Below are 25,420 nucleotides of genomic sequence, written 5' to 3'. Positions count from 1 at the left end.
GGCCGTCGCGCTAGGGTTGTCTTGTCATGTGTTGCGTTTATTTCGTTATGATAGAAAAATGTTACTCTTAATACTATGCAAGAAAAAACAGATATCCACGTGTACTTATTTATATTTAGTTCGTTATTATAGTAATAGTTTGCAAAGAAATACACGAGAAGGAATTATTATTTAGTTGAGTGGTTGACACTATTATCCAACTAATATTATAAATGCGAAAGTTTGGATGTCTGGATGTTTGTTGCTCTTTCACGCAAAAACTACTGAACGGATTTTGATGTAACTTTACAGTAGTATTGTTTATAACCCTGAATAACATAATAGGCTATAATTTATGACGATNAAGACGACAAGCTCCTGGGGCTGCTGCGGCAATGACTGCTCGGAGGACGAGAGTTTTAATGTCTGTTGTAAATGCGGAAATAAGTATCATTTTGCATGCTTATCAATAACGGAGTCGTCTGAATTACCTGAAACTTGGAAGTGTCCTGCATGCATAAATAAAATGCCTAAAACTGCAAGAGTTGACACAACACCGGCCCGTAATGTATCTACGTCTAGGAGCAAGAAAAGGTTTGCTCTCAACTCGCCTCCAGCGCCGTCCCCCCCTGCGGCTGCCGCTACTGTCGATGAAGTACGTTCTATTGGCCAGGATTTATTCAAGCAAGAATTCGATTCTATGTACAAGAGAATAAATGACAGTTTTTCGAAGAACCTCAATGAAAAACTCGCACCAATTAAGGAGGAAATGGAGCAAATTACAACATCCATGTCATTCATGAGTGCCAGATTTGACAGCATCGAAGCAGAACATAAAGCTGCATCCGATACCGTAAAAGAACTGGTCGCAGACAACATCAAACTAAATAATACAGTGACTCATCTTACTCAGCGTCTAAGTTATCTGGAACAACAATCAAGAGCAAATAACCTTGAAATCCAATGTGTCCCGGAAAGCAAGAGCGAGAACCTGATGAATATAATCTCTCAGCTTGGACACGTTGTTAAGTGCAAATTAAATGAGGAAGTCATTGCCAACTGTACACGGGTGGCCAAGGTTAACCCCTCAACTGCACGACCCAGATCGATAGTGGTTCAGTTTGTTTCACCCAAGACTCGTGACCAGGTTCTTGCTGCCACATACAAGTTTAATAAAGACAATCCAAACGACAAGTTATGTACGGCGCACCTCGGCTTTGGTGGTGACAAAATGCCAGTATTTGTGGTAGAACATCTCTCTCCTCATAATAAGGCCCTGCATGCCGCTGTGAGACTACGTGCGAAAGAAAAATGTTATAAATATGTATGGGTTAGAAGTGGTAAAATATTCGCTAGAAAAAATGACGACTCAGGTTACATATTAATTAAGGAATTCAATGACCTTAGTAAAATTGTGTGATTTTGGGTTGCGCGCCTATAAACATGTGTACCATTCAATAAAAATTGTAAAATTCGACGGGTTAAAAATATATTATCAAAACATTCGGGGCCTTCGTACTAAATCTCATATATTTTATAATAATTTATGTTGCAATAATTACGATGTTATAATTCTCACTGAAACATGGCTTAACAGCTCTATGCACGACAATGAGCTTTTTGATCCACGGTACGTAGTTTATAGGCGCGATAGAGAATCCACGGGACATTTGAACAGCAAGGATGGGGGAGGTGTATTGATAGCTATTTTAAGAAGCTTCCAATCAAAACGGATTCCCGAATGGGAGAGTTCCTTGGAAGAACTATGGGTAGTCTTAAAGGTTCGTCTTTCATGTAAAGTTAATCAACTGGCTCTTTGTGCAGCTTACCTCCCTCCCCCGGTCGGCTTGAGCAATTTGAAAATGTTTACTAACAATTGCAGCAACATAATGGAAAATATTGGCCATCCTGTATGTATTATTGGTGATTTCAATCTCCGTCAAATTAAATGGTCCATGCTAGATGTAAAAACCTACTCTAGTTCATTGTCTAATACTTGCAAAACCCTTTTAGATTTTACTTTAGTAAATAAACTTGTCCAATTTAATCATGTTACTAATAAGACTGGGTGCACTTTGGATCTTGTGCTGAGCAATTTGGCATCATGTATTGTAAATAAGAGTGTGTGTCCGCTTAGCATAGTTGATAACCACCATCCACCGATAGAAGTATCTATTACCTATTTTAAGGACAAAAGGTTACCATATAACAGCGATACTAAAAAACCTAACTTCTATAAGGCCGATTTTGTTTCTATTCGCGAGCACTTGAAAGAACTTGACTGGACCTCATTATTTAACACGGATGATACGGTAGATACTATGGTAGCTGTATTTTATAGAGAAATTAATAATGTGATTGATAAGTATGTGCCTTCTAAAAAACTTAAAAAAAGCTCATACCCTCCGTGGTTTAGCCACAGTCTTATTAAAGCTCTCAAGGAAAAAAATAGATTAAGACTGCGCTATAAAAAGTATAGTAATCCTATGGATGGTATAGAACTGGGTATAGTCTCTAAAAGGTGTAGTAAATTGACCGCTCAATGTTACAAGCAACACGTTGATAAACTTGAGGAAGGAATCACTAGCAACCCCAAGTTGTTCTGGACCTTGATTAAAAGTAAAAGAGGAGGCAGCAGTAGTTACCCAGCTAATATGTCTGACGGACACACCTCTACATCTGATAGCTCAAGTATCTGTGAATTGTTTGCCGATGCCTTCTCAGCTGTATTTGATGATGGTAGTAGTCTGGGCCCGGCTGAGTGTATTGATCCCAGCTTTATTGCTGCCCTAAAAGCAAACGCCCTGGGTCTGAATGCACCTTTACTATATTATGACGAAGTGTTGGCTAGTTTAGAATCCTTAGACGCTTGTAAGGGTGCAGGACCGGACAATGTACCCCCTTTATTTCTAAGAGTTTGTGCATTGGAGTTGGCGGAGCCTCTACTTGCTATATTTAACAAGTCGCTATCTGCAGGAGTTTTCCCTTCCGTTTGGAAGATGGCTAAGGTAGTTCCAAAATAAAAACAAAAGATTTCGAAGTAAAATAAGCATTTTAGTTAAAATTAAAATTGTCTCTACCTGTAGCGGAGAATAATGTTGTGGCAGGCCTTTGTTCAAACGATCATAGCAAATGTTGTGATAGGGATAGAGACATGTGATTTTCGGTTTTACAAAGGTAATACAATAGAGAATAATAAAAAGTACTAAAAACCACCGGTTATAGGGGCATTTTTTGGAGAAGTTTATCAAATAACCAAAAAAACACGAATTTAAAAGCAGATTTTTTTCAAAAAGTATCATTTTTTATTATTTGTTGGCCTTTTTTGTGTATTTTATGTATTTTTTTAGTATCGCCTGTTATTTAGCATTATTACTGTTTTTATTTTATCAGGATATACCGCTTAGTTTAAAAGTTATTACGTTTTCTTTACAATAAGTAATTGGAAGAAAAAAAATTCTATAAAAAATTTAAAAAAAATCTCAAAAATTTTTTGACCTCTTTTTTGTCGATAAAAATAGGTCTAGTTTCATCTATTTTCATATGTACACTTTAACGTGACTCACACTGTATAGACATATCTCATAAAAAAAAACAAAGTACAAAACCAATAAGTAGGTAACCTTTATTAGTAGCTAATCTGATATCTTTAGGTTCTCTATACGTTCGCAATTTTCTTGTGACGACTCATGCCTAATACCTATAACATATTTTAGACAACTATGCAAAACCCGAAAGTACCGAAAGAACCGGGTTTTGAATTTTTAAAACCCGGTTCTTAAGCTGTCGAAAAAACCCGGGTTTTCCCGGTTCTTTCGGTTCCGGGAAAACCCGGGTACAAACCCTAGTTCTGACGGTCTTATGACATTGTCGCCGGTTATGCTCGAGTCCGTCGATGAGACTATCAGTGTGTGGTTGGCTTTTTTGGTGGGATGGACATGGTGGTGGCCGCGTAAGTCACCACCCACCATGTCCATCCCACCAAAGGTTCCCACCAGTGGTTAGTGGTGGTCATTAAAATTGTTAAGTGTCCCTACGTTTGTTCACTATAATTCAAAATATAGTAATTACCTACCACTCCCGTACCCGGTTAGAAGTAATGACAATCAAATTATGCATGATGTTAGGATAAATTAAGCATTTTTTGTCATAAAACATAATACCTATTCAATCTATAAGCATTACTTTTGCTTAAAACGTTTAATGTAGTAAGAGTTTAGTAACATTTGCTTATATTTTGATGATGGTAGTAGTCTGGGCCCGGCTGAGTGTATTGATCCCAGCTTTATTGCTGCCCTAAAAGCAAACGCCCTGGGTCTGAATGCACCTTTACTATATTATGACGAAGTGTTGGCTAGTTTAGAATCCTTAGACGCTTGTAAGGGTGCAGGACCGGACAATGTACCCCCTTTATTTCTAAGAGTTTGTGCATTGGAGTTGGCGGAGCCTCTACTTGCTATATTTAACAAGTCGCTATCTGCAGGAGTTTTCCCTTCCGTTTGGAAGATGGCTAAGGTAGTTCCAGTCTATAAAAGTGGCAATAACTCCCTCATTGCAAATTATAGGCCCATATCAATTCTATCAGCAGCTGCCAAAATTTTTGAATCTCTCATCTGCCCACACCTTCAGAGACACCTTAAGCTATATATAAGTAATTACCAACATGGATTCGTGAGCTCTAGATCCACTTGCACTAACCTTGTAGTTTTTACAGAATATCTGACAAAAGCCTTGGATGCTGGTAAGGAGGTTGACGTCATTTACACAGATTTGAGTAAAGCCTTTGACCGGGTCCCTCATGATGTTCTGATTCAGAAATTGTCAGATTACGGCATTACAGGATCGCTACTGAAATGGCTCGAGTCTTACCTCTCTCAAAGGGGGCTCTTTGTCGTGATGAACGGTTCTAACTCCAGTATTCGTAATATTAATTCAGGCGTTCCCCAGGGATCTCACCTGGGCCCTGTCCTCTTTAATGTTTTTATAAACGACCTTCCCTGGCACTTACGACATTCCGAACCTTTCCTATACGCTGACGACTTAAAAATTGCCAAAATTATCAACTCTAAAAATGATGCTGATCTTTTACAGTTGGACATTGACTCCCTAACAACATGGTGTAGTGCTAATAAGATGNTTTTTTGTCATAAAACATAATACCTATTCAATCTATAAGCATTACTTTTGCTTAAAACGTTTAATGTAGTAAGAGTTTAGTAACATTTGCTTATACAAAATTGGTGCGGTGAGATAGTGGCGCCCTCTTGTCAATGTCAATGTCTTGTTTAATGTTTTGTTTTTTGTATTTAAAATGTTGGTTGGAGAGTCACCCGCTGAAAACCAGCGTCGGGGCACGCGTGCATGCACGCGTGGCTCGATTAATGCTGAGCGGGCGCCTTTTTGGCACAAAATATTATGCGTGTATAGTTTTAAGTCCCTTTGTTCTGTTTTTCTGTTTTCTTTTGTGTCAAATAAAGTTTTTCTTATTCTTATTCTTATATTCGTTCTATAGGGTCTGCGTAAGTAAGCAAATATTCATGTAAGCTCCATGGATAATATCGCTTTTACGCATTTTTTCGCTGGCGCATGCGACTATCTTATTTTGTAGTTTAGTAATTTATCTTCGACTTACTTATTAAGCTGTATCTCACTAAGTATTTTTTCTCTTTTATCAAAAAGGTTGTTCAAACTATTTAGCACTTATTGGTTGCTGGATATTTGATTATAAATGGAGGTTAGCAGTTTTACCCTGACTAAAATTTAATGAATTTTCATAACTCTTTTTCTAAAGCGACACCTATTTTACGATCTAAAAGAGCTACAAACCTGGTGTTTTCATTAAAATATAGGCAAAAAATCAAGAACACGATTGCATTTTAAAAGAACAGTTTAACATTAATATCAAAAGAGATACGAATTTTTTTCGTAAAAAAAAAACTTTGATCCTCATTTCCCACAAGTACGGTTTTGGCGCTTTAGTCTTTTTTCCTTTCCACTGACGATATGCTACATTTTGAAAGGTTCTGTTACACTTGTGCTAAAGAAATAGTGCACAAATGCAGAAGGAAAAGTTAAATCTACATTTTCCATTTTAACTCATATGTAGAGAACCGTTTTCTATGAAGAACTGCGGGTTAGAATTACCATTCAACTTTAAACAAGCTTTCCACGTACATAATCACGTAGACCAGGCAAAGATACTTCTCAAACAAAAGACGCCTCGATCCACTATCTTTAATTTTCATCTACCATAACAATAAATAAAACCATTATTCCAATTTGAAACTCGACCCGAAGCAATTCCCGTGCTCAGCAAACTAACCATTGTTTTAGATAAAGCGCGGGCGCCAGCACGGCGCGCTAGGCCAATCAACATATCGACTTCACCCCGCTTTGATCACGCAAGCAAGTATTTACTGAGAAAAACGCTTTACACCAGGGTTTCTCAAAATGGGGTACGCGAACCCTTAGGGGTTCGCCATTCGATGCCAGGGGGTTCGCGACAAGATTTACGTAATGCTGGCAGAATTATGGTTGAAATATTGTCTAAAAATACTCGTAAAATTGACGACATTTGCGACAAGAAACAGGCACACTCAACACATATTAAAAGGGCATCATTTCTTTGGCACTTTTGGTATCTTTTATTGAAATTAAAACCTTATTTTTCTTCAATAGTAAATTTTATTATTTTCTTGGCGAGACTTATGCCCGCTTTCACCATCAATCCCTAATAAATTTTTAAGTGACCCCTTTGAAGACAAAAATCCTGTTATGTGTTACCATAGAGGTCCCTTAAAAGTTAGGGATTGATGGTGAACACGTGCATTAAATAGATAGTTAAGGGGTTCGCTGTCCCCTGGAAACTTTAACAGGGGTTCGTGGAGCCGAAAGTTTGAGAGACCCTGATTTACACCATTACTGGGAACCACGTGCGGTTCTACTCGTTTTCAGGTTGATATTTGGTATGCAGCGCAAGCGGATTCCTTTGTGCAAGGTCAGTTGGACAGGGGTTTGCAGGGAATGGCAATGAAGTTGGGAATATGTGTGCGAATGCGAGTGTATTGTAAAGAGAGGTTATAACTATCGATTTGTGCGTGAAGCTGAAATTTTATCAATAAAGGTTGTCTTTTAGAGCCGTAAGCTTACCTCTACTTCGATACCTTCTATTACAAATCATACCATAATGCTTAAAAAATACCTAATTTTTACCCTGAAGCTTAATTTGTTTTCCATTAACTGTAAAATTGGTAGTTTCTTTGAAGTGAAGTTTTCATTAAGAAAATCTATTGAGCAATCGCGTTTTAGAATCGAATATCTTTATTAGGTTTTGACAGCTCATTAATTTCATTTGTTATGTCAAAGACCCGTTGTCATAATTAATTTTCATTTTAGAATTACTGCCAAATGCATCTAACAAATAAGTAGATTTAAAGGGCCTCTAAATGATATACCTGGCAGGGAAACTTATTAACTCCACCATATCTAAAACTGTACCTACAATACTTTACCCTACTTTGAAAGTACCAACTCAATTGATCTAGCCAGCGAAAGTAAACTGAATCATCCACATAAACAAGTATCGCAGAACTGCGTCATACTTTTGAAGAAATTACAGATTCTAAGAACGATATCCTCATTTTATACAAATGACTAATCAAACGGAGACGCATGTGTCTACAAATTAACAACTAAAACAATCCCGACTCTACTTCGCAAACGAAATCTATCCATCTCCCTTACACTACTGGGAAAGTTACATATAAGAATGAGATGGATGAGCGAAAGATATCGAAAATTCGACAGCGACGCAATATTATGGTAAGCAGACTATGGCGTCAGAGCGTCGCGCCCATGACGCAGCAGTGGCAGGATACAGGCGTCTGGAATACTATTTATAGAGACGATTAGAGGTTAAACCACTAATAAGGCCAGCGTGGGAGAAAGGACACATAAAAATAAGGCGGTAGGTAAAAGCCAGAAATATATTTCTTAGACGTCATACATAATAATGTCACCACACCTACACGTAATAGGTACTCATGAATACTATGCTGCTACAGTCATACTAGCATGTCTTACAACTGCTATAGACCTAAAGCTCTTATGTAGACGATATAATTTTATAGCAATAAGCACTGATGTCATCACTCGTACGTCAACAAGTTAGAATTAATTGAAAAACCTTGCATTTAATGGCTAAGAAAATCGAAGTAGTTTTTTGGAAAAGTCACTACTTAAGTTTTCTGTTTTTCAACTGATTTACGTCCTAAAACCAAATCACCACCGATAGCCACTAAAGGCTTAGATCAATAAAAATCTAATGAAAAAGAATGTCAGACGGATTGTATGCAAAGGAAATTAGTTAGTTGCTCTTCCCAAGAGCAGAAAGATTTTAATATCCGCCTCGTGGAAGAAACTATTTAAATTGTACATTCACTTCAACTCATGATAAATGGAACTAGCGTTTGAAGTTATTTATAGGATTCTTACGGTTTTTTCCATTTCCTGGATAATTTAAAATTGAAATGGTTCTGCAAGGTTTAATATAATTAGTGTGTACAATATATCAAGTTATTTCCACATAACCCTTTAGGTAAATTTGTATATTCTTGGGTCTGGAAAATGTTCAATTGTGATCTGAAAAATTCAGTATATTATTCATTACAAATAAACTACTAAGAAAAAAAAATCCCAACTATCACACTTATCCTCCACAAAGTAGAGTTTTAAATAGACTGCTAGACAAAGATAAATAATAAACCTCCTCTAAATGAAATACTATAGCCTCCTTTGCAGCTTTATCTAGGTTAGTTCAGATCAGATGACACAAAGAGCCCTAGCAAGAGATCGTATTCGCCAGAGAAATCTAATATCCAGATCTCGAATACAATGGAAACTGAAACACTGCCAGACTATCGGAAACTGAACCGTTCCTAACTGCAACTATCATAAAATGAACTGAACTGAGTCTATTTTATTGCAGATGTTTTAACAGCTTTTCACTAAAACCACTGACTTTAAGTTTAGATAAGTTTTACGCCTACAGATTTATTAAGATCCTAAAGTAATTTGGATCTCATGAATTTATATAAAAATCTTATCTCAAAAATGGGCCAGTTCTACGAAGCAGGTGTCGCCAGCGCCGCCCTGGCGGCGTAACTCAAAACCAATTAGCGTGCGCACCTGACTGCGAGACCTTTTTGGCGGGAAACATAATTAATATGTCACGTTGAAGAGCAGTTTGTACCGCATATTGGGGTTTTATGGGTCAACCGCTCATTATGTACACCTATAATAGCACAAGTCCTAAGTTACACGCATACAAATTAAATGGTGAAACAGTCTCGTATAAAACTGCTCCGTTAGTACCATTTTCTTTGTGTTATAAAAATAGTATATCTTAATTTTAAATATATTTACAAAGATATTGTACCTAACTAGATCGATATCTTGCCACTCTTTAAACTCGTAACACTAGAACTGCTTACAGTAGAAAAGTATATGAAATCTAGTGGTTCTCTTTTAAAACAATGAACTCTACAGTTTCGATGCTTCATAAATATTCTCATATTTTTTCACGATCCTAGACGGCACTCACGTTAATGAAAAATAATCCCATTAGCAAGCCAAAACGCGACCACGCGGCGCCAACTCCTGCGAGGATTTAATGCGTTTTTAATACCACCACTACGCCACTAATAGGTACAGCTTAGTGCTGAAAAAGCTGTAAAAGTGACGTATTTCTTTTTTCAATAAATGATGGCGCAGTTTATACAAACCTGGCCAGTAACTTTCTACTCTTTGATTTTATGAAAGAGATGAACTGTCATGGGGTCATCCAATGACTGATATCCATAATACCGGAACAGTTGTAGATATTTTTAAAAGTCTCACGTTTTTATTCACTACTATTTGGCACAAAATACCGTTGGAGTACCAATAACTAGTTGAACGTGCTGAGGAAGAATCTGACCAAACATAAGACTAGTATAACTAGGTCTATTAACGTAGGCACGCACGTAGTCGATACGGAAGACGCAAAGAGAGAAACAGCTTTGTCATAACAAATCGATCACGGACTTAAAAATACGAGTAGTGTCTAGTTTGAACTCAAAACGATTATTATGTTTATCTTGAAAGTACTTACCTCTTACTGTGTGAGAGCTGAAGTTAGCGCATCTGTAACAAATACACGAATTAACTTGTTAGATAACATTATAGACTCCAAAGGTGTAGTAAATTCCATGAATTACAGCGACCATTATCCACAGGAACTGTAAAATTCAGTTGCAAAATCCAAAGAGCAGTGGCTATGTAGTTAGAGATAAACGTGCCGTAGTAACAGGTTTTACTGCTGTTTTGTAGGGTTGCCACTTTATTATTAAGTTACAGAACTTTTGACATCATAATATCATCATCTTAAGACTTAAAATGCTTTAAAAAATAAACTTTGTTTAGAAATTGCAAAATATATTCTGCTCACCTTCTTACCATACCATACCATATTTGAAGATATATTGGCTGACAATAGTTCATAGAGAAAATCAAGAAAATGAAGCCTATAATATAGCTTTAGAAGCCTATTGTCTTTACAAAATAGTACATCAAGCTAAGGGCAGCCCTAAAGAACTATAAAACTGTATTCAGCGGCACCTAGCACCTACGGTGCATCTCTCTTTACGATACACACGCGTGACCTGCCACAAGAGTAAATAACTCACCGATATACGACATGTAACGTTTTAAAAGGAAAAGCTTTTATGTAGGCTCCTTTCTTTCCTATGCTTTTTACATAAGAGCAACTACACTTTTACAGAGCCCGGTTCGGATTCTGTTTTATGTCTTCAATTCATTCGTTCGTTCGTTTCAGCCAAATGACGTCCACTGCTAGACAAAGGCCTCCCCAAGGTTTTCCATAATGAACGGTCCTGCGCTGCCCGCATCCAGGCTCTTCCCACGACTTTTACCAGATAGTAGGAGGCCTGCCCAAGCTATGTCTTCCAGCCCGTGGTCTTCATTTACAAATAACACAAGTCTATTAAAAAAAATACATATATTTTTCATTTAATTTGAAAAACTTTTTAATACAGCCCTAACAACACGCTACGATTATTCGTAGTCGTAGGCCGTAGCATGTAGATACGTAGTAGTCGTAGCGACTACGAAAGCTTTTATAAAATCACATTATATCCGTAACGGAATCTTATTGGAAATTCTATTACTGGCTTTTGATCTAAATACCCAAGCCTGCTATTTCGAGGATTTCCGTGAAAGTTACAACTTGTCCGTTTATTGTTTTCTTTTTGTCCAATAAAGCAGAATGTGCTAAGCTACTTCTGGGTACGACTTTTCCCGGCGCTATCGACACGGATTGACGTTACCAATCTAGATCCCACGTCAAGTTCTGGAATTGGGGTGTTCCTCCACCGATAAGCGATACGAAAAGCGATATATCGGGTGGATGTTTATTGTTGCATTCACGCAAAAATGGAGTTTGATGAAACTTGAAAACATTATGGGATTAGACTAAATAGAGGTAAGTTGGGTTACTTTTTATCTACAACGTGTATTTGGGTGCATTGAGTCCACGTTTATTTTTGTAAAAAAAAAATAAGGCGTTATTTATTTTGCATTTTTACGAATTTGAAGCAACGTTTTAGCTGTTTCTGATGAAGCCAATTAATTAATTTATTGATACGATATTTGAAAATAGATTCGTTAACGATGTGATGTCTATCGGATACCGTTTGCATAAATAACGAAAACGCCATGTCTATCATCTATAAATAGCCCGGTAATTACGATAGCGGTGACCTTACATTCTCTGTAGGTGGAGGAACACAGGCGCTATACCGCAGCCTCTTGCGTTCGAGCGGGAGGGGGACATCGGCCCGTCGTATATTCCAATAAAGAAGGACAAGACTCTAATAACGCGACCCGAGTAAGCTCCCTAAACGACACCTCAGACTTTCCACCGCATTCCGACACGCCGAAACACACCTACCTCCCTCCCGATAGAATCCACTTTACCTCAGCCCAACGGCTGCCAGTAATAAATACGAAAACAGAACAGCACGTCCGGTGAAGTTTTTAAGAGAAGAGGACGGAGGTCGAATATTACGGATCTCATGTAATGGAAATTTGATAACGTCTGTCGACGGGAATTACACGCGGGAGAAGCGTAATGCGACGTGAATATAAATAATTTCATTAATGAAAATGATACACATTTTTCAGGAGAGACTGAAATGACAGTTTCAGTCGTCAAAGCTTTATGAAGCATTAAAACCCTCCTGTTTGGTTGTTTGGCAAAATTAAACGATAGTCCAACGAAATCTAAATTTCAAGATACAAGAATATCCTTGTAATAAGGAAGGCGAAAAGCCATTCGCCTAATACCAACTTAATTAATATTAAGGATATAATTTCTAATTAGAATAAAACGCAAACAAGAATTTCACGCTTCAAAATAGGATCAGGCAATTCTGGCACGAGGAAGAAATAAGATAAGGCTTATCTAAGTATCACCGAAAATGTAACAAGTAACTCTAATACACTTTAATGAACGGAAAACAGAAATGACAATATGGCCGTTAACTGACGCTTAATAAAGCGCCGTCAAGTCAGTTTAATTTGCATGATAAAAGAGACAAAGGCGAGATCTTTATGATTCACTGGCCATTAATTATCCTGACTCTTTCAACGCATATAAAGTGTACACTCGGGCACGTCAGACAATACATTTGTGTTGTATAATAGCACCTCTGATACTACTACATAAGAGCTTACAGTGTTAGCTTGATGTGCCGTCATCCATAAATTAATAAGTTCTATAGATTTTCTCTTCATCTAATGTACTCGTATTACTTTCACAAAGAGCACACAAGAGCACTTAACAGGAAGAATGTTCCCAATTTCCAGCTCTAAAGATCTTGGCAGTAAGTATATCTGAACCTTTCCTATACGCTGACGACTTAAAAATTGCCAAAATTATCAACTCTAAAAATGATGCTGATCTTTTACAGTTGGACATTGACTCCCTAACAACATGGTGTAGCNTTATCGAGCAAGCTTTTACGGCACAAAACAATCTATAATAGTCTATACTAATATTATAAGGCTGAACCTTTCCTATACGCTGACGACTTAAAAATTGCCAAAATTATCAACTCTAAAAATGATGCTTACAGTTGGACATTGACTCCCTAACAACATGGTGTCGTGCTAATAAGATGCAACTCAATTACAAAAAATGCTTTCACATGAAATTTTCAAGGAAGATAAATGAATCGCACTTTAGCTACTTGATCAATAACAACATAATACAGGCTGTAGACACAATGAAAGATCTAGGTGTTATATATGACAAAAAATTAACTTTTCAGTCTCATATTGAGTACATAAACAAAAGAGCATCTAAAATGCTGGGATTTGTGATCCGAAATATTAAGTGTCTTAAACGACGCAAGATCAAAATACTTTTATATAATTGTTTAATACGAAGTATTCTGGAATACTGTTGCACAGTGTGGCGTCCTCACTATGCCGTGCATTCACTTCGTCTAGAACGCATACAAAAGCGCTTCTTGTGGCATCTTGCGTTCGCAGAGGGTAAAGCTAAGAAGCTTTCCTCATATAATAGTAGATTACTGCAATTTAACATTATGTCACTTGAAAAGCGTAGGGATCTAATGGATGCACTGTTTCTACATAAAATATTCCACAACAAGATCGACAGTCCACAATTGTTGGGTCTATTCGCGCTTCGCGTCCCTCTTAGAACACCGAGGAAGCCAATCACTCCACTATATCCCCCTCTTAGAAGAACCGTATTAGGGACTAGTTCTCCAATACCCCGGCTGAGTAAGCTTGTCAACAGCATAAGTGATCTGGTTGATTTACACGCGGACTCTCTGACATCATACCGTAAAGCCATTTTTAGTCACTTGTCCGGTCCCAGCTCTGCGGAAAACACGTCTTCATGAAAATAAAATTCTCTAGATACTTACTTGCTTAATTAATGTAAAAAATCTGTACAACTTTGTTTCTGTTAAAACTTAGCACATGTCTGTTGGATTGATTTATACCTATCATTATAAAATTATAATGTATAATATTAGTCTTCACGTTAAATGCATGCTGTGTTTGCCTGTAATAAGTTAATACATTGAACATGTACCTATTCTTCTTAAGATTTATACAATTGTATTGGTGTAATTAACTGTTGGTGAACCAAATAAATAAAATAAAATAAAATAAATCTGTCATGGAACAGTATTAATACCTTTCAAAGGACTTCCGAGAGCCTTTGGAACCTTCAAATTGGAGCTTGCGCCCCTGCCATACCCTGAATACTTCCATTTCACTTGAATCGCTAAATTTCGCCGAAGTTGGAACGCAAATTCCTCCAGCAAATCACTGAACTTCGGAAAATAAATATTCTTTAGGATACGTTTTTTAAATTCAAAATATGTAGGCAGAATTTATATTTTTCTTATTCCATTGTATTGGGGAGTATTCATTAAAATATCCTTGAATTACAAATTGAAGCTCTTTGAGTTTGAATCCTCGGGGAGGCCTTTGTCCAGCTGTGGACGTCATTTGGCTGAAACGACGAACTGAAATAAATTATCGTATCGTACAAAGAAAGTTTTAATTGAGTATTGAATTGGTATAAGAATTATTCTTATCAATAACTCGGAGTTATGATGAATATTTTAAAGAAGTTTGTGTGTAGTGTAGCGACGCTGGCGTAAATGCGATTGCCGACCTATAGAGACACTAATTAACTTTAGAAAATTACAGCATTCACTTTCTAGAGATTATCATGTTTGTAAGTTGCCAAGTCTGTAACAATACATGCTAGATATGAATCATGACCATGGCCCTTCAAATGGGGGATTGTGAGTAGGATATTATGACGAATACTTATACATTTCCAATTTTGATGCAATTCATTTTTAAATAATACTAAAAATGCTTTTATTTTATAAAGCTTCAAGCCCCTCGTTACACTAATCAAACAATTAGCAATATCAGTCCTCAAATGAGATAATTAAACGTTGAAGACATAGCAAACAAGACATTCCATTACGGTACCTCGACGAGCTTAGAGCAATCAAATTTGCATCAGCGGAGTCACAACTAGGTGCCTAATGAAGTAATGAATCCACGGAATTTCCTCCAGTTGTGTGTTGCTCATTGCATGTCAATTAAAGACTTAAGTGCCTACTCATTCACGTTATTAGCTGTAATTGCTTATTTAATTATTTAATATGCTTGCCCACGACCTTTAATCACAGAATCTGTTTATCTTGTGTATTATATCAAAATATTAAATACAGCTATACATAAATTCAATCTACTATGCAAACTGCTGGACAAAGCACAGCAATGGACAAGAGTGGACGTTATTCGGCTGAAACGAACGAACTATGGAACTATGCTAACTCAAAAACCTACATAAGGTTTAAAAGTTCCTCGTTCTATTACATTTAAAACCCGTTTTAGAGCCGCTGTTTTCAGTTTCAATTTAAAAAATCTACAAATTGCAAGAGCTACAACAATGTAACAAGTACCTACGTCCCTTTCAATCCAATAGCACAACACATTCGACATAGTAGTACATAGCTGCAGCATACACGACAAGACACGTCGAGAGGAAATAATTCAAGCGCAACTCGCTGCAGGCAACACTCGTTTAAACACCGCTGCACTCTTTACGACCAGGGTTGCCTGGCGACGGCGGTTTTATTTCGCAAAATTGTACGAACATCTGTGGAAAAGTTGAAATTCTGGACTGAACACTTTATCCACTAACTTGGGTAAGGCAGGATGCCACTACTCAGTAAGGACATTAAAAAGTTTCACTGGTTATGACTGCGACAAAACTATTCTTTTACGTTCCTCGCGTATGCGCCATATCTACATCCCCACCCTCCTTCCATTTTACCATCTTTATAAACATTGCAATATTTTAAAGAGATGGTTAACTTTGCTGGCATGATAAAATACTTAAGTTATTGGAATATTCCTGTAAATTATGAGATAAAGTTTGAAGTTTTGGATATAGGTGGTAATCCGAAATGAGTCACTCGATACTATTGTAAAAGTTGAATAATATTATAGCCACATAAATCAAATTAAATCACCTTATTTGTATCAATGTGGGAAAAAACGATGACAAAGAATATGGAAAAAGCACAAATACAACCATCATAAATCGAATGGAGATAGAGTGTACTTAGGGAGAGCCGCATTTTTAGACAAAATTATAATATGTTAAGGTTTTGGATCTTAAGACGTCATGGACACTTCATTTAAAACAAGAAACCAACCGGTACAGTTTCGCAACAACCCTGCTGCAGTTTGCTAACATTTTATCGCTACCGTGTAACATCAGCGCCAATAATAAAACTTACTCATTTTCTTCCCCTGAACTTATTTCACAAAGTCAATTTCATCTTTTATGGAGTCTTTCTCGCCATAAAACTTTTGTTTAAACAACTTTTAATTTAGTCGGCCGTTTGGTGTAGTGGTTCGGAACGGACTACTATTCCGGAGGTAGCGGGTTCGATTCCCGCACAGTACAAACATTTGTGTGCATGAACATATTTGTTTGTATTGGACTGGGTGTTTTCTATGTATAATAAGTATGTATTTACAAAAAAAAAAAGTATTAAAGTATGTTTATATCCGTTGTCTAGTATCCATAGTACAAGCTTTGCTTAGTTTGGGACTAGAAGCGCAGTGTAAAATGTCTAAGGATATTTATTAACTGTCATAATCTTGTAACGTGATAAATTAAATAACGTCTGAGTAATACAGATATTTGTAATGATATCACGTTCCAATAGCGCGTTGCGCATCCTAAACATGTTGTATAACAAGATTGAAGCAGATGGAAGTAGTATTCCACAATACCTAGTATTTGAATTATGAAATAACGTGTTTAGGCTACCGACTGTACTGTCTACGGTTATAAAAAACCTGAAAGCTCTTTCAATCCAAGAACAATGGAGGCCCGACGAAATATCTCATCAAATGGGTACGTAGAGCTCGGCTCTACCTAGTTTATACTAGTAACAAGGTCTCAGGTTGAAAGATTGGCTTCAGTGAAATGTTTCTTATTTGTGTAAAACTTTAAGGTTTAGTTTTGATTATATTTAACACAATGCAGTTGAAATGCCTAGACTGAAAGTTGGAAGCTCTTTGTAGAGATGATACCAATAAACATCATGACGAACAGCAAATCTGACAAATATTAAAGATCAAATTTACTACATACATTAATAGTGTAGTATAAATTAGTGACTAACTAATAAGAGCCTCTTTGAAACTCTCAACACATAATGATGACACGACACAAAGCTTACGGAACAACAGAATATGAGAGAAAATTCGTTATTTTCCACTGAAATGGCTCTGTATAAAGCGTTTACGTAACAATACGGCATACAGAGTAATATTCCGGGAAAAGTTAGTACAGGTGCAAAGTCCGTTTGTATTTAGAGAGTTTTTCTCTACATGACTAAAATGCTTTTTTATCTACTCGAAATTAAACAAGTTTGAAACCGTGATAAAAAGTTTACTATGTTCACTTTTAAATTATCCATTACAAAGAATCACGTTGTTCTACATTTTGTTTGAAATGATTTACGTAAAGAAAAGCGTTAAAATTACAAAAAATCCTTGCCTGGTTCCCACAATAGGTAGGTACATTATTTGATCAACACATAATGTATCGCTTTCTTATCGTGAAAATAAGGGCGCAGGTTGTATACAATTTCTTGGTGTGTATATTGTAGTTCGTTCGCCCCTATTCCCTGAATAGCCCCTTCCGCGAATAATATCCACATCACTCTTCGTTCATATTACAGACAGTATAAAATTTTATACGACCATGCTATAAATACAAACAGGTTTTCGGTTCGGAGGCCTATGTTTATTAATTTAGAGATATAATTTTGAAGCCTCCGTATCTCCAGTTGTGACTAGATTGGGTACTTACATTGCATTAAAGATTGCTGAGTAGATAAAAATTTATACATTATGTGGAATATGTACACCAAAAGGTAAAGGTCTCTAAAAGCAAGCAAAATCCTAAAAGAAGACCTACCTCTTTGTTTCATACTTTCAATTTAGCGAAGTACAAATTGAAATACATGTTTTACACGATGCTGTACAATAACCCAATCAATTAACTGGATGCCTGCAACCATTCCAATCAATGACTCACCATCCTATATAACGAATGCATCACGAAAACACAAACAAGTGAATTGCAGCTCGTAGATCGTGCTAGTGTGCCGACGCATAAGGTGTGACGTCACACATCATGATCGCTTAACAATATTGAGCACACCCTTTGCCCTAATTTTGCCGGGGCTGAAACAGCGTGAAACGAGTCACTCCTTTTAGATCACAAAAGCACCTGCACTAACTCTTTTGCCCGTTTTGCTGAAAAGCCAGCCTCCAAAAAAAAAGCGTGCAACGAGTCACTCTCCTTAGATCATGAAAGCACCTGAAACTCCTTAAACCTATCCCAATTAGGCTATGGAAGTCATCATCATCATCATCATTTTCAGCCATAGGACGTCCACTGCTGAACATAGGCTTCCCCCAATGCTTTCCACGTTGATCGATTGCTAGCGGCCTGCGTCCAGCGCTTCCCTGTTTCCTTTACGATGTCGTCGGTCCACCTTGTAAATGGAGGACTATAGAAGTCATTATCGTTAAAAGCTCCGCAGACGCGACACAATAACCCAAGATTTCATTTATCAGGCGCTCACTCCCACAATCGCTCAGAACAATGAGTCACACTAGCAAGTGCATCGTGAAATCACAGACAACTGCTCTACGATCTAGCCAAATCGATATAAAGAGCTGTGGTTTTCTGATTAAAGAAAAATAAATAAATAAATCGGCAATGAAAGAAAAAGATTCGCTAGATTTTTCTAACAGATTGACCGGTTTGACCGCATTGTAAAGTACACGACTGGTGATCCTAAAATGGGCACCGGTTCAATCATATCATATATGGATTGGAGCATGTTGGAGGGCAATATTTTTTCTACATCTACAACTCGTAACGATGCACTTAACAAAGTACGAATACCACTTCTTCTTCTTAATTTGCTTATGGCCAGGTCTAAGATATTACGGCCCAAATTCATATTAAAGGACACACCACAACCTGGCTCACGCAGAGCTGCCATGATCATTAAATTAATGGGGGAAACATGGAAATATATCCTTCGCTTAATAACCTACCCCAAACGTGCAATGCTTTCATGTTTGCTTGGAATTCGCAATTAAGAACTCGGTTTAGCCTCGCTTATGGGTCCCTCCAGGAATGCTTTCCTTGGCATGGCGGTGAATCACGAAGGTAACTCCGACCTATCCCAACGTGGCGGTCGAGGTGGAAAAGTGTCTGTTCGCAGAAAACATTTCCATGGACGCGACACAATAACCCAAGGACCTCAATTATGGGGCTCCCACCGGCTGGGCGCCCGCGGCTGCGCCGGGTGCATTCACCGTCGGATCGCGTGCGGCGCCAGTGCGATAAACCATCGCCCCCATAGGGAAACCATTGATTTGGATAACGGCATTAACAAAGTTGCGCTATAAAAGTCGGGGAATGGTCTGGTTATTAGGGGTTTGCGAAAAATGCGTTTTATCTGTGATTAATTTTCATCACATGGAACAGAAATTGTCGAATGACTGGTTCCACCATATGATTCAAGAAAAACAACCCTGTTTTTTAAAACACACATAAATGATCTATGTAAGAATAAATTGGTGTTTATATGAATTGAAACATGTCAGGAAAGTGACCAATATTTCAACAGCACTTGTGTCCTACCATGCCTTTGTTAAATTGATTCTGTTATGGTCTTATAGGATGGCGAAACAGTAACAGATTTTAAGAGCCTTCATTGCACAGAAAAAAAATATTAGAGCTATAGCCAGGTTACCATCTGACAAATCATGTAGGTAGACCCTTGGTCAATGAGTTTGGTAAAAAAAGATGGGCACCTTAGTTCTCTATGTAAAATATGACCTATCTCTTAGCACTTTCTTCATAATACATAGTAGCATTTAGGAAATGAAACTAAATTACAATCAAAGAAATAATTTATGGATGGAACCACGATGGAAGAAATCTTGTCATTTAATGTAAAGATATCCCATCGTCACATCCAGACTCAAGTGAATCAATAAAAGATATTAAATATAAATTGACTTGCATTTGAGTCACTTAAGCACCCCATGCACTCAAGTTTCAATTGGTAAATTGAGTTATTGACCTAACATGACAGAAAAACATAACATCATAAAATATTGATTTGTTCAATTTGGAAATCGAAATCAATAAAAAGATAATTTTAATAAATAAATAATAGTAATAAATGAGGCATTCACCAATAATATAAGTAGTAACCTTGCAGCATATTATTATTAATCAACCATTAGTTAGCCTGTATGTGCATTAAATGTCTTTCCAGATTGCAACATCTTTGCTTATTATTTTTTATTATTATTTCAATCTTTATTTGCCGTTATATCTTTTCAGTTCATACTTTATCTTTCATTCAATTAATGCATATCCAACCCATCGAAATAGTTGGATATTATGACTATACTGACAATTTGTATTTGTTACTTACTTTGAAGAAATATAGTACAAAGTATGTCACACTGCTGTCTTCAGAAACTGATGAATGGATTATTTAGTAATATTTTTATAAAGTTTTTTAAACTGAAAAAATCTTTCACAGTCAAGAGGAAAACATACTTATGGGAAATGTATCAGGTTTTAATTGCCTTAAAGTTTAATTAATTTTAAAGTAAATAAATATTAGAGGAAAATCTAATTTCTACTAGACCAAATATAGGTAGCTACTAGTAATTAAGAGGATAGCAGTTCTAACTTTGGTCAGTGAATTAGTTTGGCTATATAAAATATTTTTTCAGTGTTATTATTTCTGATAACTACAAAACCAATTAAAAAAAAGATTAATCAATTTCAAGTAACACAATAAAGCAATGTTTCAAAGATGTAAAAGGAATGTTTGATCATAACAGACACCAAACTAATCGAAAACCTAGATGAGCACAAAGCATAACCGGTGATCTATTTCAAAATATTAAATATCGACCTTCAGGCACGAATTCCGTAATATCTCACAAAGTATCTGATATTGACCAAATACTTAGCACAATAAGAAGGAAAACTGTAGGGACATTTCGTAAATGTATTTAACTTATTAAATAGCCTGTTATAATAAGTAATGGAACTAATATTATAAAGTACAACTCGGTCAGCTATGACCAATCCCTGAAAAATCAATAACACTAGACCACTGCTATCGTAGCCTTCTGAATTCTGTGAAAATGTGATAAACCATCTAGTTTAACAACTTACCCGTTTGTGCACTAGAAGTTCACGATTACAGAGCACGAATGTTCAATAGAAAGTTCCTCAAAATATCTTTATTTATTATTTTTTCTTCACCACAATTTTTGAACAAAGCGAACTGACAATCACCTGATTTGACAGCTCTGGCTGATTTGACAGATAACGCTCCGTTTCGTTTCACAGGAAAATATTTTTCCTAGAAATTAAAATAACCAGTAACGTTATTTAAAAAAAAATACCGTTACAAAGCGGTACAGTAGTTTTCAGTTTAACGTTACAAAGTGGTACATTCGTTTGCAGTTTAATACAATAAAAAGCTGTATTCTAGCAAAATCAACCTATCACAAATACCTGGTTGGATAAAAGTAATGACTTCAAAGGTAGCAGACATTAAACCTCTGTGCCAAGTTTAATTCAGTAGCTGGGGATTTTGGAGAATTGGCTCCGTGCACGATTACAGCGCCAACTAGCGTCCACAACTTTGTGGGCTCTGTCACATTGACATTTAGGTCGTATATTTGTGAAAAAATATCGAAATGAAAAAATAACAAATATTTTCAACTAATAAATTGTTGTGATACCACGATTTGGGTGGAAAAAAGGTTTTGAAATCATTTTGGTCATTCAAATCAAATGAGGTAAGTCCAAAAAGTGTGTTTAATTTTGATTGTGTCAGGGTTTGTTTACTTCATTTATAGTTGTAGTTTTACAGTAAAACAAAAAGAAAAAGCTACTTTAACGGTTTCATTATATAACAGTAAATATATTTAAATGTTTCTGTATCGCTAGTAATAAATTAAATATCGTTTTCAGATCGAAATGAGTATCGTTTTGAAGACCGGGTTTGTGAGAGTTACAATATCAAATTCCAACCACAAACCGTATTTAAAGGAAAGTTGTTGGTATTGGCTGGACAAGTCCGAGATGTAGAAGAATTAAGAACAAAACAAGGGCAGAGTTCAATAATTCACGCTCTCATCATAAGGCAAACATCTGTGCACAACAACTACTGTGACTCATTTTTGTACTACCACGTTGTATAGTTTAGTTATTTCCAAATTGTAAACGGCTATTAAAACAGCCCTATCGAAATACAGTCCACTCTTTTATTTAAGTTCCCAGTAGGACCCTTTTCATGCGATTAATTAATGATATTAAAATGTATTATGTAGAATCGCTTTGCCATTGACAGATACATCTGATGACAGAGCTAACATTATTTCTACTTTTGACCACCATGAGCGCTGCGATAGATTATGTCCCCCCCACCTAGTACTTCGCACCCAGCGAATAAGGATAGCGGGTCATGCTGATTGTGTGGTACAAATTGAAATTGTAAAAGTTTAGGAATGAGTTAATTGACTATGAATGTTTATGTAAATAAAACTCAAAATAAGGACATTACATGTTATTCAAGAACTTGGTTATCACAATCTAATGCACTTTCACCTTGTGAGTTTTGCAATTTTTTTAAAGCTTTAATCCTAAAAATGCTGAGGTATTTATTTTACTTCAGGGCATTCTCGTATCTGCACGAGACATCTTTCCAGTTTGCGATATCGAAAATTGCCTTCACATAATCAGCGCGAACATTTTTGTACTGCAGGTAGTAGGCATGCTCCCAAACGTCAATCCCGAACAGGGGAATCAAACCTGTAAATATAGAAAGGTAAGTTTGAAATGAAGGCTCTCAAAATACATAAGTATAAAAAATATAACTAATGACAGCAACTAAAAGATACTAGTCTCTTCCAGCAGAAATCGATTATAGCAGGGTAAGCAATTAAGGTACATACCAGTGGTGGCTTGCAAAGGGTCTTGGTTCTGGCATGTGGCAATCATCAACTTTTTCATCTGCTTGTTGTAGCCGAGCCAGCCCCAACCGGAGCCTTGGACGCCGACCGACGCAGCCGCTAATTGGTTCTTCATGTTTTCCCATGACCCAAAGTCTCTGGAAATTTCAAATAATGAGCCACTGAGTTATGTATTGTATAGATATTTTAATAGATTAATGTATATGTTACGGTCAATGTGATAAATTGAAAATTATTAATAATAACCGGTTATTATGAATAATTACCGACAGTCGCGGTAAAAGTGATAAATTAATCACATTTAACAGTGATTATTTAATAATTCAACCTTAGTACTATCAAATTTCATACAAGAGAACAACTTCTTGTGTACGTGCTCGTGTACAGCCAAACTTTTGAACGTTTTGATATCATATATTAATATAATTTGGCATAATGAGTTTGGAATGTTTCTTGCATAATATTACTTTTCCATGATGCCTATAACATAATGTTTTGATTTAAAGCGAAAAATAGGTTAGGGTGCGGCGGGGGGGGGCCCTTGGGCCACCCCTAAGCCGCCTATTTAGTTTTATACACACATAAATGACCTCATATTAATCACATTTACCAAATCATGCGGTAATTATTCATAATAACCGGCGATTATTCATAATTTTCACATTTATCACTTTGACCGTAACATATACACAAAGCTGGTAGTGTTCTTATTTAATAGAAAAAAATACAATAAATTTTGGAGCACATAATAAAAATTAACTACAACTGCAATAATTTAACTGAATATAAAAATAAAGAATTCTACTACGAAATAAAAAGCAAATAAAGGTAGCTGTTTATCATATTTGTTGTGACTATTGTAGACTGATAACACTTAATGTTATTGTAGTGCAGAATATTATTGTAGTTTAAGATTTCTTATCATTCACAAAGGCACATAAAAGCTTTAATGAACTAAAAACATTTTATAGTACAATGGACATTCAAAAAATCATGCAAATATAATTTTGAATACTTCTCAATGGCTTTGGTGAGCTCATCAGAGGGTTTTCCCCCATTGGGGGAGAGATTCTGCCAGAAAATGGTGTGGTTGATGTGGCCACCACCATTGAACCTGAGGGCTGGGGCCAGGTTAATGACCGTCTCAATGTCACCTGTAGCAAATATTCAATAATACAAAAGTCACACTTTAAAATGGTTAAAGGTCAAGAGTAATTAAGGTAGCATAAATACATAACCAAAACTACAATGACTAATTTATTACATTTAGGACATCAATTCATATACTATTCAGTAAATACAAATTAAAAGCTTTAAAATCTGGTAAATTACATCAAAACTATGCATAACTATTTAATAAAACATGTTATAAAAAGAAAAAAATTACTGTTCAACTGCACAATAAAATTCACACGAGGGATCAGCTTTGATAGGGGTCAAATTATTCCAGAGTATAGAGTGGTTCATGTGGCCACCTCCATTAAACTTGATGGTGTTTAGGAGGCCCAGGATAACATTAGTATCAGCTGCTGTCAAACCAATTTAAAATGTAAATGACTGTTTCCATATTTATAGGTTGGGGACATTTATTAGTTGACTTCATTACATTTTATGCAAAATAATAAGATGGAGAAACTATGCCTAAACAAGAACTAGTCACACAAGTAGGTTGTATACATTTTGTTATTAATGTAGATAGATCTATATTGAAAGACTCTTACCTTTAGCCTGTGCCTGAGCGAGCTTCTCCTCAGCAACATTCAGGTTGTTGACGTAAGTGGCGTGGTGCTTGCTGTGGTGCAGGTTCATGATCTCACGGCTGATCACCGGCTCCAACGCATTGTACTCGTATGGCAGGTTAGGCAGGCAGTGCTTTTGCCTCGCACCACCCACCGCCCAACTAAAACAAATACGATTATTGAATAACAGTTCAGCTAGGAAAGAAAAATCAATATCCTTTCAAAAAAACTGTAATTACACTAAAGATCCAACCCGGCGTGAAGCGAACATGTTTATAAAACGATTGATTTGTTACTGCCGAAGAACCGGCACTTTTCTTTCTGTATTTCGAGAAATTTTCAGCTGCAAAAATTATGCAACTCGAAAAGTCAGCTGTCAGTTTGACAAGCTAAGGAAGGGCACTACAATGTTGTTGAATCGATTCGAGAATCGATTTCAAATCATTGAGACAAGGCGTATTCCA

At 36.5% G+C, this 25,420-nt stretch overlaps 2 protein-coding genes across 2 annotated transcripts; one reads left to right on the top strand and one right to left on the bottom strand.

Moving 5' to 3' along the window:
• Positions 1 to 349: 349 nt before the first annotated feature.
• Positions 350 to 4,658, top strand: LOC114360541 (uncharacterized). Its single transcript, XM_028315268.1, has 2 exons — positions 350 to 2,987; positions 4,495 to 4,658. Exon 1 carries the CDS (start codon positions 506 to 508, stop codon positions 1,397 to 1,399), a length of 894 nt encoding a protein of 297 aa, XP_028171069.1. The 5' UTR covers positions 350 to 505; the 3' UTR covers positions 1,400 to 2,987; positions 4,495 to 4,658.
• Positions 4,659 to 22,796: 18,138 nt separating this feature from the next.
• On the bottom strand, positions 22,797 to 25,348 carry Sod2 (superoxide dismutase 2). Its single transcript, XM_028315256.1, has 5 exons — positions 25,196 to 25,348; positions 24,939 to 25,117; positions 24,233 to 24,371; positions 23,200 to 23,354; positions 22,797 to 23,056 (listed from the first exon to the last, which is right to left on the bottom strand). Exons 1-5 carry the CDS (start codon positions 25,225 to 25,227, stop codon positions 22,911 to 22,913), a joined length of 651 nt encoding a protein of 216 aa, XP_028171057.1. The 5' UTR covers positions 25,228 to 25,348; the 3' UTR covers positions 22,797 to 22,910.
• Between the last annotated feature and the right edge of the window lie 72 nt (positions 25,349 to 25,420).

This window comes from Ostrinia furnacalis, unplaced genomic scaffold (assembly GCF_004193835.3).
Source record: "Ostrinia furnacalis isolate ACB-3 unplaced genomic scaffold, ASM419383v2 OfSCF5080, whole genome shotgun sequence".
NCBI classification, from domain to species: Eukaryota; Metazoa; Arthropoda; class Insecta; order Lepidoptera; family Crambidae; genus Ostrinia; species Ostrinia furnacalis.
This window is presented reverse-complemented; position numbering and strand designations above follow the sequence as displayed.

Excerpts from the sequence above, each read along its gene's own strand:
- LOC114360541 (XM_028315268.1), top strand. The coding sequence starts at position 506 with ATGCCTAAAACTGCAAGAGTTGACACAACACCGGCCCGTAATGTATCT.
- Sod2 (XM_028315256.1), bottom strand. The coding sequence starts at position 25,227 with ATGTTCGCTTCACGCCGGGTTGGATCTTTAGT. Across the intron at positions 24,372-24,938 it reads CGCTCAGGCACAGGCTAAAG|GTGACATTGAGACGGTCATT; the intron begins GTAAGAGTCTTT and ends TATTTGCTACAG. Across the intron at positions 23,057-23,199 it reads CCCTTTGCAAGCCACCACTG|GTTTGATTCCCCTGTTCGGG; the intron begins GTATGTACCTTA and ends CTATATTTACAG.